General features: G+C 37.2%; 1 protein-coding gene and 1 long non-coding RNA gene across 4 annotated transcripts in view; one reads left to right on the forward strand and one right to left on the reverse strand.

The window, feature by feature from the left end:
• Nucleotides 1-9533, forward strand: part of SGMS2 (sphingomyelin synthase 2) — a 35945-nt gene extending 26412 nt beyond the window's left edge. For all 3 annotated transcript variants that reach the window (XM_076336871.1, XM_076336869.1, XM_076336870.1), the window contains exons 2-6: nucleotides 232-891; nucleotides 1671-1788; nucleotides 3633-3786; nucleotides 6553-6719; nucleotides 7566-9533. In XM_076336871.1, coding sequence (XP_076192986.1) covers nucleotides 437-891; nucleotides 1671-1788; nucleotides 3633-3786; nucleotides 6553-6719; nucleotides 7566-7769 — 1098 coding nt within the window. In that variant the 5' untranslated portion in view covers nucleotides 232-436 and the 3' untranslated portion in view covers nucleotides 7770-9533. The remainder of the gene's footprint in view (nucleotides 1-231; nucleotides 892-1670; nucleotides 1789-3632; nucleotides 3787-6552; nucleotides 6720-7565) is intronic.
• LOC143159672 (uncharacterized) lies at nucleotides 7605-19680 on the reverse strand. The gene is made up of 2 exons (XR_012995201.1): nucleotides 19541-19680; nucleotides 7605-7765 (listed from the first exon to the last, which is right to left on the reverse strand). It is a non-coding gene; the product is annotated as an uncharacterized LOC143159672 (long non-coding RNA).
• Between the last annotated feature and the right edge of the window lie 240 nt (nucleotides 19681-19920).

Raw genomic sequence — 19920 nt, forward strand, 5'->3', positions numbered from 1 at the left:
TTTTTTAAAGGACAAATTGCTACTAGTTCCTAAATGGATCAGAGTTTTATCAAGTCACTCAGTAGGAACTGGCTTGAATTATTTCACAGTAACCACCTGTCTCTAGTTTGCCTTCTGACTGTATATGTAAGTAGACTTGGATGGAACTTAGAATAAGCATTTTCAAGATATCTGTTCAGTGTCACATTACTAGTTCTGAAGGTTCTCAGTATCTGTTTTGGTTTTTTGCAGATGATACAGCTCTAGAGGAAAGAAAGATTTGTCTTCACGACTTGCTTTACAGTATCTGAATAGTGAAAGCACAATGGACACTTCTTAGTTTTACAGAAATCAAAAATCATCTAAGAACAAGAACGTCAGACTTCGAGGAATAACACACTTTAGAGAGCCCAGAAATTGGTCACTGATAAACCCGATCTGGCCATACAGCTTGGGAATGAATACCATTGAGACAGCAAAGCTTGAAGAGCATATGGAGGGTCAAAACAATGACACTTCTAATGGCTACTCACGACCTACTCTCTCAGTCAGTGAAGAGAACAAAAATGGCACTAGCAAACCAAAGGGCTTGTCTAATGGCTTGCGAAAAACAACAAAGAAATATCCTGATTACATCCAGATTGCTATGCCTGCTGAGTCTAGGAACAAATTTCCTCTGGAATGGTGGAAAACAGGCATTGCCTTTGTCTATGCTCTCTTCAACTTGATTCTAACAACTGTCATGATCACTGTGGTCCATGAGAGAGTACCTCCAAAGGAGCTAAGCCCTCCCTTGCCTGACAAATTTTTTGATTACATTGATCGAGTGAAATGGGCTTTTTCTGTATCAGAAATAAATGGAATGATACTAGTTGGATTATGGATATTCCAGTGGTTGTTTCTTAGATACAAGTAAGTAGCTATATATATATTTTTTTTCTCTGCTGTATGTCTTCAGAATGTTCGTTTCTCTCGTTCACTTTGGGTAGAAGAAATCTTACAGTAGCATCTGTTGCAATATTGTAGAATAGGACTGGCAGGAAAATGACAAAGGGATGACTTTTTTAGATAATGTTCCGGTGTCCATGCCAGATATGGAAACACAAGTTTCTCTTGATTATTCAATAATGTTTTTTAAATCTGAATTTCTGACACCTACTAGTCAAATTTATTCTGGAATTGGGCTTTTCAAAATGTGTTTACTGACATAGTGATGTTTGTTTAAACAGAGGGAATCATGATGATGTAAAAAATCTCATCCAGATTTGGAGGGAACCCACTGTCCTCTACAGCTAGACTAGAAGCTTTTTCCTTTGTCTTCATTTGCTTAAACTATACATATTCAGGTCGAGTATGTGGTTATAATATGGGACTAAACAGAGAAGGTCACTGAGTTGAGGTAAACTATGCCTGACTGCACACCTAAGTGAGACTGAGGCCTTGTTAAATTGGTTAGATAGCTTTGGTGGGAGCTTTGAGGTAGTTACGTACTATTATGAGCTAGCAAGACTAAAACCTGAAGAAAGACTTTATAGTATTTGATTTAGAGACGTGTGTGGTGAAGAGCAGGGGGTGGAGTTGCTCTTTAATTCTAGGGCTTTAGCTATATAATAAAGCTAGAGTTCCATAACTGTTACGTATATCCTGCATGTGAACTTTGTACTCATTTTCCCCCCTTCCTTTACTTTCAGATCAATAGTGGGACGCAGGTTCTTTTTTATAATAGGAACTTTGTATCTGTACCGCTGTATTACTATGTACGTTACCACCTTACCTGTGCCTGGAATGCATTTTCAGTGTGCGCCAAAGGTAAGAGCCTTTGCTCTCTAATTCTTGCCTTAGTCTCTGCCTGAGTCCTTATGGCTTATTAGAGCAAATAGAAGATAATGTTCCAGGTGTTATTAAGTAACATAAATTACTTTCAGTTGATGTCTTCAGAAACATTGATAGTGATAAACCAAAAGTTGTGTGATACAGAAAGAGCCTCAAGCCGTTGCTGCAGTTAAGATGCTTTAAAGCGGAGTACCTATGTTGAAATAGTGCTGCTACCAAATTGGTAAACTTGCTTCTGAGGCTCAAGCTAATCACTCTAATACTGCACCAATATTTTTTTCTTACATGGTGGGATACCTAAGGTCAATATTGTAGTTCATAGGCTCATACGCAAGCTTGTGTTGCAGTATCCTTTTAAAAAACCCACAATGTTATCATATGCTTTGTCCTGTTTCTCACGCTATTTTGTCAAGAGCTGTCACAATACTTGAAGTCAGGTGCCTGTCCCTGGTTCCAACCTGCAAAATGTATATAAATGTGACTGAAACAAGTTCAGGTATTTAAATGAGCTGATACATATAGAAACATGTACATGCTAATATTTCTCCAAGAATATTTAAAAAATTTTGTGGCAGTGTAGTTAGGTGGTGACACAAAGGAATTCTGTAACTGCCATTTTAGGTTACTAATAAAAAGTTGTAGACATACGGTTTGTTCCAAGACAATTATATTGTGTTGGCTACACTGAAAGAACAGTGCACTTGAGAGAGTAAGAAACAGTTTTGTTGTGCACTGAGAAGATAGGCATTTTGAAACCTAAAAATATTGCCAATTTGCTTGGGGGATAAATTTGTCACTTCTTGGGTAGGATCTCATCAGTCTTGGAGTACAGCATCATGTCTCTTCAGTGTTATTCCTTCACTTTGGGATGACTTAGGAACGTAGTGGATGAACTACTTATGAATCAGTATCTATTTGAAAAAGCTTTATTTATGTACCACTATTGTAAAGACTCAATTGTTCTGTTCTAGTAGCTTGGGGAATGACTTTGTGTGTAGTAGACTGTGTATTGAGGAATGGGAAGGGGTTAGCAAAGGAAAACTTAAATGTTTCTGCTGAAAGTGCATTTTGCTAGCATTAAAACAGGATTAATTACTTGAACTCTGGAAAAACTTGATAGCTCTTCTGGATTTTGGTTTTTTGTCATGTGAATATTTTTCTGATTATGGAAAAACTCAGTTATCCCTTCATTTTGTTTGTTTTTTTTCCCCAGAGTTAATCTTTAAACAGCTAGGTGAAACTGAGTGTTTGCTTAGTATCTATGAGAAATCAAAAACTGATCCTAATGCATGTTTAAAAAAAAAAAATCGTCTAAATCTGAGTACGTCCTTACTGAGTTTGAGTTTGTAACTAAATCTAAAATTAAGCGAGTTTGAGCTTTTTGTCCTGTAGAAACACTGCTTGGCTCTGAACAGAATGGCAGAAGTGGTATGCAAGGTTGTACTGTATTGGGACCGGTTTTGAATGGGTTTTATCCATTCCGTCAATGGCTATCATGACATACCTGACCTTAAAAAATTTTTAATGATTACCTTTCCAGTATACTCTGCATCTCGTTCTCATACAATACATATTTTAAAATAGCCTGGGAAAGCATAGACAGAATGCTAGTGTTATCAAGCTGATCTTTAGCACCTGTCAACTTTGATAGCATGCTTATTTGTTTACAAATATGTGAAAGAGAGCCAAAGAAACTGAAGATAACTTGTGTCCTTTTCTCCCTATCTCCCTGAATCCACACACGTTTGGGCAAGAAGTTTACTCAAGTCACTTATGGTGTATCTTAAACTTTTTTGTACTTTTTTTTTCTGGTGTTCTAGCTGAATGGAGATTCTCAGGCAAAGGTTCAGAGGATCCTGCGACTGATTTCTGGTGGTGGTCTATCCATAACTGGATCACACATCCTATGCGGAGACTTTCTGTTTAGTGGTCACACTGTGGTATTAACGCTGATCTACCTGTTCATCAAAGAGTGTAAGTGATGGTATTTCAATGCACTTTTCTTGGTGTTTTCTCAGTACAACAGATTTGAACATGATAAAAGTGCATGTAAAAACTATTGCCCTCCAAAAGTTAACTGGTCGGCTGTACACAGACTGTACGTGTATGAGTTTGAAATACAAAACATGACTTTGCTGAGCGAAAATGGAACACGGGTATAGTAAAAGTGGTGTGGGCTTTAATTAAGGGCTTACTGTGACTAGACATGTCACTTCTATCTTTACATAGAGTGTTTGCTGGTTGATTGAAGCAAGCTAGCTTTTCATTATCCATTGACAGGTTATTCAAATTTTGAGTGAAACATACTGTAGTTAATCATGCAGATTAGCTCTGTGCAGGTTGGCTGATACACCTTAGATGTTAAAGAATTTTTTGGCTTGAGCACAGCACCATTGCACACTTGTACTACATCCAGAAGCAATGCTATTTTTTTAAGCATGCTGTACATCAGTTACTCCAAACAAGGGAAAGTTGATTCATGTTCCTTGGATGTCTTCTGCTAGAGTCCCCTACTTATGCCTCTTGAAGTTGATAAGAATTTGGCAAGCACAGAGAAGATACAGTTGGGGTTATGGTTTCCCCCTTTGCTTTATATTGCTATGGGGCATGGGGGGAAAAAATCTATCTGTGCTGCACACACAGCATCGATTGAAGCTTTGGAGAACTGAGCACCAACTTCTGAATCTGATATATGGTAAGCAATGCTTCTACTCTGGGAACTTGGCCACTCATGAATGCGTAGTGGGGAGTTCCCTTTCCAGTTCACATGTTTGGAATTGGAATCTTCTCTCCTACTGTTGTGTCCCAAACTATGCAAATGCTAGCTTGGCTCATGGGAATGTGTAATTCTCGCTGAAACAAAAATAAGACTAGCCAGTGTCAGTTGAATGCCTTCCTTTTATTAAAATGTTGAGGGAAGGAAGTGTTGCAGTGCTACATTCTGCCTTAAAAAACACGATATAAAAATGCCTGTTTAATCTGACAAACTTCAAATCTGTGGATGCAAGACATTCTTCTTCAAACAGTGATTTAAGATGCCGATTATAGTCTGCTGATTCTTAGGCCTAGGTCCTTCATGTAAAGTGAATGTTACTGGGGGAATGGCATGTGTAACTCATGAAAATTACCAGAACAGTATTAGGAAAATAGCCTAATAATAGATTTGTTGTTCGCCTTGTTTTGTGTGTGTTATTGCAGCTTAATGCTGGTCACATACTCTTCAATATCTTTAGTACCAGGAAAGATGCAGATAACCCAATATTTTCAGGGCTAGCATAACTCATGTACTTTTATCATAAGGGGTTGGAGGAACTGTATCGTACAAATTCTTGTAATAAGCCCTTTGCCTAATTGTTAGGCATACATTTCAGTGGAGTTGTGCTCTATAAATGAGAAATGCATAGCTTTCCTTTTTCTGCCTCCCATATAATTAGCAAAATGTTATCTGAGCAAGGGCTTAAGCCCTATAATTGCTCTGAATTAGAGGTTGCTTATGGTATTCTTTCCTGCTCTCTTGTCAACACGTCTTCAGTACAAGATGCATTCTGAGGTATTTATTATTTCTGGCTTAGTGGATTTTTTTGCTCTGCTCTTCTCTTCCTTTCATCCTTTGCTGCTTCTTCATTTATTCCCCCGCACTCCAGCTTTTTTGCCCAGAATAGTTATTTACATTTTTAGCCTTGGTATGTCTGTCTTGGGGCTGTTTTCATCAACTTCTCGAGATGACTTGGCTCCTTTTTTTTTTTTTTTTTTTTTTTTTTAGATCAGTAGGTACAGATTTGTCTGCAATGTTTTGAGGAGAGTTAAGAGAATTTACTGTTTTGACACTTGCACCAAAATTTAAGTCCTCCTACAGTAACTATTTTGCACAGGCCTCAAACTACTACTGGGTAGGCTTGTTGAGATCAGTAACTTTTCTGCTGGCATTGTGTGAAAGTAAAGGCTGACCATTGCCCCACAAGGCAAGGGGTGCCAAAACCTCCCACTGTGAATGAAATGAAGCCCATTAGCCCATCAGAAGTTATGAATGGTCTTGTGACACCCAAGGCATTTTTCAATGGGGAAAGAAGGGCAGGGGAACTTTTCCACTGAAGTGGCTTAAATGCATTTTGAAGAATAGCTTCACTCCCATTTGTTAATCTTTAATGAAAGGGTATAAATTCACATATTGTACTTCCCCGTACAGCGTATTCTGTTTCACAGAACAGAGGTTTCATGCAAAGTAGTTAAAACCTAGGAATTAAGAGTGCCTTCTCCTGTTTAATCTGTGATCTCTGCTCAGGTTTATCAATTCTAGACATTTTACTTGAGTGTAAGTTTACTTGAGCACAGACTGTAAAAAGAGCAGAGATTCAATACACCCAAGTAAAATAATCAAAGTGTATGTCTTGCCTCAATTCTGTCTCTTCCCTTCCACCCATACCCTAGAAGCAATTTAACTGTAAAACTTACTTAATTTGACTGGAAAATGGGTGACGGTGCTGTCTGTTTCTAACTGCAAGCTCATCTTGGGTTCATTTTACAAAATAAGAACACCTCAGTAAGTTTATGTAACTTTTAGTCTTGTTTTCTGTGTCAAAACAGGGTTCTCTTACCAGTGTGGTATAAATGAGTTATGTCTTAAAATTTACTAGCCTTAATTAAATCATCTTTTTTATCTTTTCCCCTTCTCTTTGTGGATTGCTATAATAATGTATATGGTTTTCTTTGTGTTTTTTCCATCACCTCCCTATTTCACAGATTCACCACGTCATTTCTGGTGGTATCACTTAATCTGCTGGCTAATGAGTGCTGCTGGCATAATTTGTATCCTTGTTGCTCATGAACACTATACCATAGACGTCATCATTGCTTACTATATCACCACACGGCTTTTCTGGTGGTACCACTCAATGGCTAATGAAAAGGTGAGTGGCAAATACCTTTAGAATCAATGTATAGCCTGCATTTGTTAATACTGCTCAAAGGTCAAAATTAGTTCTTAATTTCAAATTAAAAATAGAGGTTCCATATTGAAGTTTAAACAAATGGGGCAAGGAGTTTCACTTTACTGCGGTTTAAGTAAATAGTTAACGGATTAAGGTGTTCTTTTTTGATCTGTGCCTGTTATTCTTTAAAAATTTATTTTTTTGTAGAGTTACTTTTTGAAATTCCTGATATTTTGGCTTAAACATTTTTTTGAACTTCAAGGTTTTATTGCTGTAGTGGATGTATGGAATAGCTCTTACTTGTCTAAGCTTATGAATAAACAGTAGTTTAGTAATAAAATTTCTGACCAACCTAAATTACCCAGACCATCCTAAAATTCTAGTGACAGTTCTTCTGTAAATGTTACTAAAAGTACATTGTTCAGAATGTATCTTCTGCCGTTGTTTCAAGAACACTTTCAAGTAGGAGCATAGCTCTCAAGCCATTTTGATCTAGTTTTCAACTACTAGTCATCAATGGAAACATGACATGCCTGAAAGGAGTCGCATTCAAAAAGACTTGAGTGCTTCGTCACCCTAAATTTTGTACAGCAACAAAGCGTCCCTTTGTGTTAAAGATGCTCAGTTTGTAGTATACATTTGGACTATGATGTATACACTATCTCAATACTGTTTTTTTTCTGGGCTAAATGCACCTTGTTTTTTGCAGAAATGTATGTGAATATGTTGCATTTTTGTAGTTGTTTTGACTCAGTGTAACTGATTATCATGTTTTAAACTGATTGTCTGTTTCCATTTCCTCTTTACCTGCTTGTGCCAATACAGACTTTAAAGGTCTCTTCGCAGACAAATTTTCTCTCTCGAGCATGGTGGTATCCAATATTTTATTTCTTTGAGAAGAATGTGCAAGGCTCTGTTCCTTGTAGCTTTTCCTGGCCGATATCTTGGCCTCCCAGCTGCTTCAAATCTTCATGCAAAAAGTATTCACGGGTTCAGAAAACAGGAGAGGACAATGAAAAATCTACCTGAAGAAAAGAAGGAAAGCATCTGCTCTGTTTGTTGTTTTTTTTTTTTACCAAAACATTAATGCTGTAACCAAAGTTCTTAAGAGGACTACACTGTAACTGAAGAAGTGGACCAAGCTTCTGTGCAATTGATTGGAAAGACAATTGTAGACACACATATTGCCATTTCATATGTTTTCCTATCATCAGGCTGTACAGACCTATTCTACTCTTCAGTGCTAATAGAACATACCACTGATGGGATTTTTTTTTTATTAAAGAAAAAATGGAGTAGGACTTTGCTTTACTAATGAGATAGAGGTGCCAAAGACCACATTAACACTTTCATTACTAACTATCACTCATCCACAGAAGCACCCAAAAATCTCATCTTTAGAGTTCTGGAGTGCGTAAGGGCAAAAACATGCTAAAATGTAAAGGCACGATATCGGCGTATTGAGGTATATAAAAAAACCACAATTGTGGGAAGTGGTTTGTTGCATTATTCTTGCTAATGAAGGTAAGGCCTTTGCGTGACTGGTACAGCTGGAAGCGAGTCTTGATTTTTCTACACTCTGTGGGTATGAATATCTTATGACCCTAAAATACTACTTACCACCATTATCTCCCATATATTCTATATACCAATTTTTACATTTTTATTAGTAATTTTATATTTAAACTGTTGTGCTACCTGATGACTTTGCAAATTAGGAATAGCTGCTAACATCAGAGCTCAAGGAGCCTAACATTTTATTTTTAAAAACGACACAGTTTCAAAGTCTAAACCTTTAATTGCAGTTTGGCCTTGTGTATATAGCTATACCGTGCCTATCGGTGTACGTACATGCATATACACACAAAAGCACACACTGCTGTGTAGTTAAATGCTTGTTAAACAAAACTACTTACTGAAAAGAGTGATCATACAGTTCTTAATTCAGGCAAAAGTCCTACAGATCTCACCTGCTTGGGGAATGCAAGGCCTGGTCCAAAATGGGGCTATATTTAAAATAAACTTTTTAATTTTAGTAGCTATCTCTTGCTGAAACTATGTAGCAAGTTTGCTTGGGAGCCATAGTTTGCATTGAATTTCTTTTTTACCTGTTGGCACACATTTCTGTGACTTTAAAAAAAACAAACAAACAAAGAAGTGCCAAGGTGAATGCCTACAACAGTAGCATTTCTTCAATTATTACCTAAAACCATTTCATATTAAATGACACCGTGATAGAACTCACATGCAGATTCTTCTTTTCCCAGGGTTTCACTCCACCTAGAATGGCTATTTAAGCAAGTTGGCTGAGAACGTGGGAAATTACCATGGCAAACATGTAACAAAACCGCAAATTAACAGCTACCTGGTTCTTGTTGGTTTTTATTGTTTTGTATTTTTGGGAAAGCAAAGTAGAAAATTAGCATACCATGTTTAACCATTTATGTTCTGTATTAATTTCTGCAGTTAACTCAATTTTATTTTCAAATCTTCAGTAAGACCTGATAGCAAAGATAAAACTGCATTAAGTGTTGAAGTGATACTAATATAAAGGAAATGCTGTTTATTTTAAGAATGTCCTGAACTGAGTGACAAGTGTGAACACAGTTTAAATAATGACAACTTGTTTTTAAGAAGTCCAGTTATAAAATGCAATACAGAGTATTCAAATACGATTTTTTTCAGTTAAGGGGATCAATTGCTATGAGTTGTACATGAGAATATTATTAATGTGCGTTTCAAATATTTTTGTGCATTATCAAAGTAATACAATAAACAATGTTCCTTACAATACATCCTTGGTAAAACTTAGCTAAGAAAGAAATTCTGCTGATGTTCGGTTTTGTTATTTTAAATAAGCTTCTTAGAATCTTATAACATGCCCCTGGAAGCTGTGTGTGTATGGGCATACCTATGTTTTCATTTGCTTGCTCCTGGCAGACCTTGAGCAGCTAAAAAGCCAGTATCAAAACATTTATATGAAAGTCCTTTTTCTGTATCATATAAATGAATCCGTTTGATGTCAGTCTGTAAATCTCCCAAGATACTTGTTATATCAATACTAGTTTACAGAGCATAATGGTTTTTTTTGAAGCTGAATTCTAAGCTTTGTGATACCTTAAATACAGTCATGTTAAGCCACTTGTAGTAATACTGTCTTTTAGAAATCGTGAATGAATTTCATTAGTGGTAACGATGCCTTGAAAATAACATGACAAAAAGTGTTCCAGTAAGGAGCTTAAATAGTGGTTTTCATCTGGTGGCTGAATAATAAATGCTTTGATAGTCTAGATAGCTAATTGTCTGCGTAACTACAACGTCTCAGTGGGATTTCTGTAATATATCTGAAAAGTAGAATTTCTTCATGCAGGATGAGGTGTTTGGGTTTTTTTACACTTATTCCTATTTCTGGAAGGAAAAAATATGAAAGTGATGAAATAGAACCAAGTAAAGATTATGCTTTTGTTGGGCAGTGTGAGCTTTCATTCTACTGCTGAATTTGATAGGAACTTCTATTATAATACAAAAGGAAAGTTTAAACGGCAGCCCTAGCTCAAAATACTTGATTCCCGTTCTGGCTCAGCCCTCCCTTAAGTGCTTAAACTTTCTCCATTGTACCAAAGCCCTCAAAATGGTGTGTGCATTTAATTAGCAGAAAATCCCACTTCTCTACTATCTCAATAGCTTTAAGTTGCTTTTGCAAACTTGGATGGTATAGATGTATTTGAAGACTCTTTAGGCGTATATGTAAGGTGATGAAATGGGGTAAGTAATGGTATATGCTAGTGCTTATGCTATAGTAGTTTATCCAATACAAACCACAGCTGGTACTTAAAAATTACTAATTTTAAGAACTGAGTGATCATTATATATAAATACTGTGAAGCTGAAAACATGGTTTCATCCTAAGAGGAAAAAAGGATTGCAGTGGGTAGAAAGAACAAGAGAAACTTAGGCTTCACTTAATGTACTGATCACTTGATTGTAGGCTTATTTGGGCTGTATATGCCCAATGTTTTGCAGTATGTCACTGTAACTATTTTTTCCTGGAGTTACAATAATAATCTTTCGTACAGATGTCACATGAGCTGCACCTGTACTGTGACTATAAATAAAATGCTCCTTCTCTCTACTGAAGAGCATTTACATGTTAAACTTCCCAGACACTTTAAAAAATAACAAAAACAAACAAGGCACTACACTTGTACACCTGGCATATCAGTATGACTTAGATGCTGTTGGGTGCTTTGCATTTATGAAACAAGCTTTCTTAAATGCATAACCTAAATTTAAACCTGGATTTAAAAGGTTAACTTGAGCACTTAAAGAAATGTGCTGCTATGTGGTCATGCTACAGATGCTTAATTCCAATGCCAGAAATGATTAACATACACTTGAAACCACTGTAAATTGACATTTCTATGGTATGTGGTTAGCACTCCCATGTGGACATAAATGGTACTAAATGTTAATTATTCTTCACTGCTGTTTTCTTGGAATGATAGCTACAGGTGGGGTAGTAGCAAAAAGAGTTGTGCTAAACATTGCTATGAACTCTAGTACTGGATTTGCTTCCCCCCTTAAAAAAGGGGTGGGAGGAAAGGAAGGAAGAAAAAAATCAAGACTGTTTATATGTTAAGATACACTACCTTCATGTAATAGAGAAATAAAGCTCAGTAACAGAAACAGAACTGGGAAGTATTTTAAGAGAAGAGAGAGGATTCTCTTAATTAGATTATTGCAAATTCTGGATCTTAAATCAGAATCTGTTCAAACTCTCGCTTTCTCCCATTAGTAGTATCTGGCTAGACAATTTATCCTAAGTTGTTTGGTACTAACCCAAATTCTTTTTCTCATTGCAGTAGATATGAAGTATGATTTACAGTCTAGAAACCAGATTCATTAACTTCAGTGCAAGGTGAAGTCTTTCCATTTATTTTAAACGAACTTTCCCATAGCTTTTTTTTTAAACTTAAAACTATCTTAAAGATTCATGGGGTAATTTTGAAAACATGTACTGGAACCATTTTTCCTTACTGACAGACTTAACAGCTGTAACTCCATTGTCATCTTGACATGTTTACAATGTATGTGTGTTGGACTTGCCTAGAAGTCTTCTATAGGCACACAAAATTAGAGTGATACTGTAAGATTGAACACTTCTGAATTTGTGTTCTATACTAGGCATTGTAAAATCAACATCTTAAATTCAGTTACTGAAAAAAGGGGTCTTAAAAATAAATACTTCTGTTGGACACCATTCAAATGAGTGTTGCTGCTTAAGTGCACATGAGAAAAATATAGCGTGCCACTGAAGTAACTTTGTTAGCCTTCATGTGCTACTTTATGATGCTTCCCAGTGTCAAAAAAAAAAAAAAAATTGTGCTGAGTAACTGAGAATGAAGACAAAGGCTTTTGTTCTAGTATTTACAAGAAAAAGGAAGATGAAAACTTTGAAGTAGATGGTGATCATATATTGCTTTTTACATGAAATTGAGCTACAACTACACCTAACTTCCAAGTAATGTAGAATTAAATTGTTTATGTGTAATAGTGCTGCAAAAAAGCCTCTAAGGAAACAGGCAGTATTAAGCACTTCTTTCTACAGTACAGATGTGTGTCTTGTGCTGTGGACTGTGCTGGTTCTCATCTATAACTTACAATATAAAAATCCAACTCATGCTTGGAGATTTTAGAATATTTAAATATGATTAGCGAATTTTCATAAGCTGTTCTTCCAAGCTGCCACTAATAGTTTCTACAACAAGAAGAAAGTGCTGCAATGCTTAAAACATACTGAAGCTTCTTCTAGTTGGCTCAAGTTTCCATGGATTTAACCATCTGATTAAATGTTGCTAACCTAGGAAGTAGCAAGTAAGAATTTCAGGCTAGGTACAGATAAATATTGTAGGAGGAAGTTCTAGTTCTGAACTCATCTCTTATTTCGGTTGATAATCTTTCCTAACGAAACACTTAGAATGCCTGAATGATGTTTTGACATGAAGTAATGATATTGTGCAGTCTCTAGTGTGTATCTAAAATGCTGGTGTTGAAGAGACCTTCTCTCCTGGTGACAGTGCTTAAAAACTCAGGAAGATTTGACTTGTTTTCAGTGACAATATTTTAATTCCTAAGGACTTGGAGTTTAGCAAATATTATGAGAAGTTTTGTTTTCTGCGGCTGTTCGCTGTGGGCTAACCTTTACCTTAAAGATGCAACCCAGGTAGGAGGAGAGGGCAAGCCAGCTCTTGCTGGAAGTAGTAGTTTGTGACTTTTTGAATTCAAATGATATTGGCTGCATGCTACAAGCAGTCTTATCCATACTATAGTGGAAAAAAGATGCTGTATTATACTGTTTTATTTAGTGTTCACTCTTCTTCAAATTATTCTGTATTGGTTGGCCCAGTCCTTCCCCTAGATGAGTGAGTGTTCTTGTCCTTTGTGTGCTGTATGGTTAGTCATAACTGGGTTTAGTTCTGGTAAATGTCAATGGAAAAAATGCAGATCCATTGTATACAGTGCCTAAGGTGTTTTTAAAGTCTCTACATGTGGGTTTCTTCTAGCAGAAATACTCTGCTTTCAAGCTATGCCTATATAATATTAATTTCAGCTTTTGTATTTGCCCTCTGCATAATAAGGTCTTTAGGAGGTTAGCACTTGTGGAACTGCAAGACTTATTACAGAAGAATCTCCTTTGTGCCAGCTGAGATTAATTTTCACAAAATAGCTTTGCTGAAGTGTGTTTGAAGGTGACTTTTGCCTTTTTTTTTAATTAAAAAGTGGTCAGAAGCTAGTCTGAAGTAAAGGCATCTTGAGCAGCTGGCACATGTGTGCAGAGAGGGATCTCTGCAGCATATGCAATATTGGATGTAGTACAGAGAGACTTCTCTGGGAAGATAAACGAGGCTGTACTTACATCGTAGGCCGTGAGCCATCTTTGCTTCTCCTTTTGAGCTCCTTTCAGACTGAGGGCACAGTACCAAAGGTGGCAATAGCTAAAAAGTGTAGTGAAGATCACTTACAAACCAGAAAACTATGGAAGGAGATGAAAAGGCAGACCACTGTAAAACCAGTCATCAGAGAGCAGTGTTCTAATTCAGCGGAGTATATAATCTAGTATTACTTCAAGTGTCTGAGTTGCATTTAAAATGAGTGGGTCTGTTTTCTTTTTAAATTATTATTACTAGTTCTAGCTCTGAACTCATCTCTTGTTTCGGTAGGTAATCTTTTAATAAGAGATGGCAGGAGTGCTGAGAATATAAAGAGGAAATTTATCTCCCTGCTTACTCTTACCTCTACCAGTGAAGTGTTTGTATATGGACCTTAAACAATATTGTAAAACTCCAACCCTTCTTCCATTTTGAGTAACTTTTTACCAGTGCTTTATTATTTCTGTAAAACTGGTTTTGCATTCCACTTTTTTCATAGTTTGTTGCCACTCAAAATGCTGCCTTTTAGCAGCACTTTAGCTTAGGCTGCTTTGGGCTCCTGTCTTACTTTATGTGCTTCTGTATTGAGCCATTTAGAAAAGGCAGTTAATAGAAGAGTAGGATTTATATTTGAGAAGGCTCCAAAATTAACACTAAAGCCAAAAGGTATTCTCGTCAGACATATCTTTGCAAAATTTGAAACTTGACATTATTTTCAAGTACAAAACCTAACATCCTAGGGCATACTTTTTATCTCAGGAATCAATTCTTGCTCTTCAAATGCTTAGTACATTCATTTGTGTTTATTTTCCTGATTCAGGAGAGCATGTGTGAGATGTGGGAAAAAAACAGATTCTGGGTGTTTTGTGAGGTCAGGGTCACACCAAGGAACCTGAAAGTAAAAGAGGAAATAATGGTTTGATGGCTGTGGTTCTCATGCTTTCCACGTGACTTTGAAGACTTCTCTAAAACCAGTACAGGACATCACTTTTAACTGCAACATGGTTTCATTCTCATCAGCTGACAGCTTTTCTTGCGTGATTTCTCCTAGGTTGAACCTGTAGCTCTGTACATTAATTGGAGCTATGTAGCCAACCTGGGAAAAACTAGGCAAGAAAAGCTGTTGGCTGCTGAGGAACCCTAGGTGGTAATATAGGAATGCTGTAATGCTTGCTTAATAAGGAGCTAATATATGGCCTTTTTCTATAGCTTTAGGGTCCAGTTCTGCAAACACTGTACAGCATAATGCTAGAATAACAAATGATACTACTTGGAGACCTTTTGTGCTGTAGTTTCTACTAATGTTTGCAAACTGGGCCTCACTTTTACATAAATTGTTCATAATTAGCAAGAGTTGGCTTTTATGTTGCAAAACTTTCAGGATGACACTTTCTAGCATGTCAGCTATTTTGGTTAAGTGGATGACAACTGAGTGTTGTGGTTTGTTGTATACCATGAGATACTAGAGTTGTGATTTGTAAGACGTTGCAATCTATCTTCACTATGTGTGTTTAAAAAAAAAAAAAAAAAAACCACCAAAAAAACAACCCCACCCAAACCCCACACACCATCACCACCAGAAAACCCCTATTGCACTATCTGTACTTTATAAAAAGCAATAATGTGAGCATCTTGTAGCTTTTATCTCCAAAGGTGCTATCTGTCATGATCACTTGCACTGTTGACCATGAATTTGGTAAAAACATGCTAAAGAAACTGTCTTATGTGGTTTACTCAGCACATACAAGTTGAAACTTTTTATGGTTAGCCTGTGTACTAACAAATGCAATACTTTGTTGGACTACTTACTTGACCCCACACATCTTTACAAATCAAAAACCGATGTCCATTTATGGTGCTAATGATGTCTTAACAATTATCAAGAGCTGGTATTCTCTTCTTACCCATGAACATAAAGGAAAGCTGGTGTGACACCTCTTCAATAAAGCAAAATTTCTCTACATTTTAAGCCTGTTCCAAATACTTTTTATATAAATATGACCCTTTTCTATTTCTGTTTTATATAAAAACTGCAAAATATTATAGTAAGTATTTTTAATGCAGGAAAACATTTGAAGTGTATATGGGTCCAGACTACATGTCCAAGATTAAATTTTCATACATGATTAGGATAGCTCTTCTGAAACTTGGTCTAAAATATGAGACTTTTATTGGATAGGATTAAGGCATAGGCTAATAGTTACAAAAAAAAATTCTCTGGCTTCATCGTCATTGCTGAAGCCTTGGAGACAGAGAGAGAGGATGTGAAATGGACAAAAGTGCATTAGGAGAACACTGATTATGCAGCGTAGATCCATCTTTTGCTGAAACTTCTGAAAAACAAACTTGTGGAGGAACGTGACCATGTAACCATATCTAAATAACAGCAGTGAAACTTGACATAATTATCAAGGCAATTCATAGTAGAATATTATAAAAACACATGAAAGAGCCTTAAACTAGGATTGTTTAGATTGTGGAACAGCAAAGTAATTTTCTAACTTTGTTTTAAAGCTTTACAAGCAACCTTCTCTTAAGATGAAAAACTGTCTTGTGCAACAAGATATTGTTGCTTTTTTTCCCCCCTTTGGTTATGATTTTATGTTGCATATAATGAAGGACAGTGCACTTCCGAATCTTTTCAAGAGGCATCTTTGGGCAGCAGTACCTACATTTTCTTTCCATGGAGAATACAAAGCCTTTAGTTCTTGTTAAAGGCCCCTTCTCAACTCAAGTTGTAAAAGTGTCTGCCTGTAACACATTTGGAAATCCTACTATAGTCAAGTCTGAAATAAGTATGATGCTCTTAATTGATATGGACATATGAACATGCAGAGCGGGTGCCATGTCCAGGTACAGACTGGCGAGTGAGCAGGGTGCATGTACAAGGGTACAGTCTGGAACACTGCAGCACACTTCCTCTGCTCTAAAGTAGTTGCACCCTGAGGTTTTGGTCACTAAACAGCTCTCTCTCATATACTAGAGTAAGTTCTCTTGAATCGCTTGCACCTAGTACTTCAAGAAATAAACAGGCTTCTCCGAGATCCATTTTATGGAACTTCTGTGTCTGTGCAAAGATATTCCAGGTCCTTAGAGTAACTTCATTTAAAGCAGAAACAAACCCACCATCTGGGATAAAAGCTGGGCTGGCTGGGTTTTTTGTTGAGTGAAGATGGATAGTCTAGTAACAATAGTCTATTGTTCTATCTTTGGCTCTTCCAAGTGTCCTACTATTAAAGCAAGTGCTGAGAGAAGTAGCAAGACACAGTCATCCGTAACATTCTAAGCCACACTGAAATATAACTTTCCTATCTTTTAATGATGCTTCAGAGAAAACTGGTTGTCTTTTTTAATTTACCAAAAAAATGCAATAATTACAGAAATATTGAGATAAATGGCTGCATTTTTAAATGCCCTGCAAAAATTAAACCTTTGCGAGCGTGTGACAAGTACTTGACAGAGAGCAGATTTTCAGCATTAGCATCTGCTGTGAGTTACAAAAACATGTTTGGCAGTGCACTAGTCTAAGTCAGAACTTTCAAATATTTTTCAATATTCTTTTGACAAGGAGAGTGTTTTTTGTGAAGTGCCTGTGGAAATAACAATCCAAAAGTTGCCTGCAAGCTTAAATAAAGCATATAAAAACACAGTCCATACTTGAAGAGAATAGGTGCTAACTCAACAACTGTATAGAACAGTTGCTTGCTCAGAACAGTCAACAGTTGCTAGATGTTGATAGGATTCAAAGGCAAGATAAAGTTTGAGAAAGGAATATTATATTGCTTTTGAGAGTTTACTGCGTTAATTAAACTTCCAATGTTGCTTGGCCTCAACTCTGTAACTTGGTTGTCTTTCAAGAAAAATGAGTTAATTTGGACTATTTTTTTTTTTTAAACACTCCTTTTAATGAGTCTTTACTCTGGTGGGGTTTTTTGTTTGCTTGTTACATGGAGATTTTTCTACCTGTTAAAAGTAGAGTCACCAAATGCTTTGAATACTCAATTTAGGGCAAAACAGTTTGAGGAATGGATTTTCTTTAAGTGCAGAATTAAATGGGGGTAGTTTTTATTACACTGATACTAGGACTGAGGAGGAATGATTTCTATGGAAAGCATTATAGTGCTAAAACTTGTATATGTAGTTACTTGGGGTATGCAGATTAGTAGTAAAGTACTTGGTTATATTTTGCTGTTAATTTTATGCTTTAAAAAGAGGCTATGGTTCTAATTTTAATTGGAAAAACTGAGTTTGATGTTGCAACAACATTTTATTTTTAAGTAGAAACATCCATTTAATGATACTTCAGAGAAAAGTTTACATTTAATCAGTAAACTCACTTAAAACTATGAAAGTAGTTTCACTTTTATCAAAATTAATGTGAAATTTAATCTCTGGGCAACCTAGAATTGGCCATATGCCACTGAAACCAATCTTTCAACTGCATATGGAGGCAAGGAGAGAATTTCTTTATCTAGTGCTACTTCTCAACTAGACTGAGAAGAAAGTGAGGCTGGATTACTCTTCTGTAAAAAAAATATGCAAAACCGGTAATGTTTCAGCTGTGCTGACTAGCTTAGCTTCTTATTTTCAGACTGCAGAACTTAAACTTTTGTTGAGACTCAGATTTAAAATGTCTTTGGATCAGATAAATTTTCACCTGTGTCTTTCTGTATTTTTCTAATAGATGCATTTTATTGGTGTACATTGTAATTAATCACTGAATTTCTGCCAAATATGGACAAAAAAGCTGCATTCTGTTCTGCCGATTCAGATCTGTGATCTTAGTTTTTCTACTTTTTCATCCATGGCTAGTAAAATATCCATTTGCTGTTTATGTTAGATTAAAGAGATTGCATCCCGTTGCCTTAATTGCGTGGCAGAAAACTGACCTTGACCATTTGAAGCTTTATGTATTTCTAAAATTCCTGTAACTTCTGTATAACTGCAATAAAACCTTTTTAATATAGTCCAGCTACTATTTTAAGAGCCACTTGTCACTATCTTTACTGAATGTTCAACTATTAAAAAAAAAAACCCAACACCCTTTTTAATGGGTAAGCACTGCTTGTTCTTTGCATTTTTATTTTTTGGGGGTCACTTTAAAGGTGGTGTACTTGTGTTTTGCCCACAGTGCTTTTCTCTGTTAGTGAAGGAGTATCAAGAGCGCTTACTAAAATCCCTGATGCTGCAGCAAATGGTTTGGAAGACCACACTACCATTTTTCAACATCTAATGACCTTTGTAAGGATTAAATTTTAGGTTGATCAGCTGGAGAAAGTGCACTAAGGTGTATTTCACAGTGTTGGGGAAGTTACCCGGAAAACCAGTTAGGGTTTTTTTTTGGGGGGGGGGGTTGGGTTGGTTTTTGTTTTGTTGTTTTTTTTTTTTTTTTTTAAATGGGGAAGGATAAGAACTAAAACCATCTTTCCTCTAAAATTTAGGTCCAGCTCTGAGGACCCTCTCTGCTGTCCAGCATTTGCCAAGCAGTTACTTAACCTAGAGCTAGAACATTGTTCCAGGTTAGTCCTTGGTTATGAAAAGAGAAAATTTTGGTGTATTACCTAGAAGTGCCAGCTTTTGTATTTGGGAAGGGGAAGAAGGATCATCTGTATTTCCTTTCCTTCTAAGGCCCAATAAAAATAGATTTTTGTATAAGGGGCATTTGAAAGTAAGTTCTATGAGGCTGTGAGGAGCAGTCACATTTTTTTACATTGCTTATGTTTAATGAAGTCTTTTAAACTTGGACCAAGTCCAAGCACAGAGTCAGGTTTTGACACGCACCCCCAAAAGCCAGCCCCCCCCCCCCCGGCAACAACACTCCCCTGCAAGAACCAATTTTGCATTTCACCGTGTCTAACAAAGCCCCCTTACCCTCCGCAGATAAACGTCTGGATTTTCTGGATGTTGTACCCCCCGCCCCGCGCTGCACCTGCGCCCTGCGCCGCCGCGCTCCGGCGCGGGGCTGGTAGCGGCGTGTGAAAATCCCCCGTAAGCTCCGGGCCGCTTTTCCTCCTCCCGATTACCTCAAGTCGGCCACGGCGCGGCCGCAGCTGTCTGGCCGCCGCTAACGGCCGCGGCGGGAGCGGGGCCCGGCCCCGGGGCGGACCCGCTACCCGCCCACACCCCCGGCGGCGACGGGGTCAGGGCGCTGCCAGGCCTCACCTCCCGCCTGCCCGTCCCCGCCATCTTAAGCCGCTGGGCGGGGGGCGAGGGCGGGGCGGGGGAAGAAGGAGGGCGGCGGGCCCGCAACG

Source organism: Aptenodytes patagonicus, chromosome 4, assembly GCF_965638725.1.
Source record: "Aptenodytes patagonicus chromosome 4, bAptPat1.pri.cur, whole genome shotgun sequence".
NCBI classification, from domain to species: domain Eukaryota; kingdom Metazoa; phylum Chordata; class Aves; order Sphenisciformes; family Spheniscidae; genus Aptenodytes; species Aptenodytes patagonicus.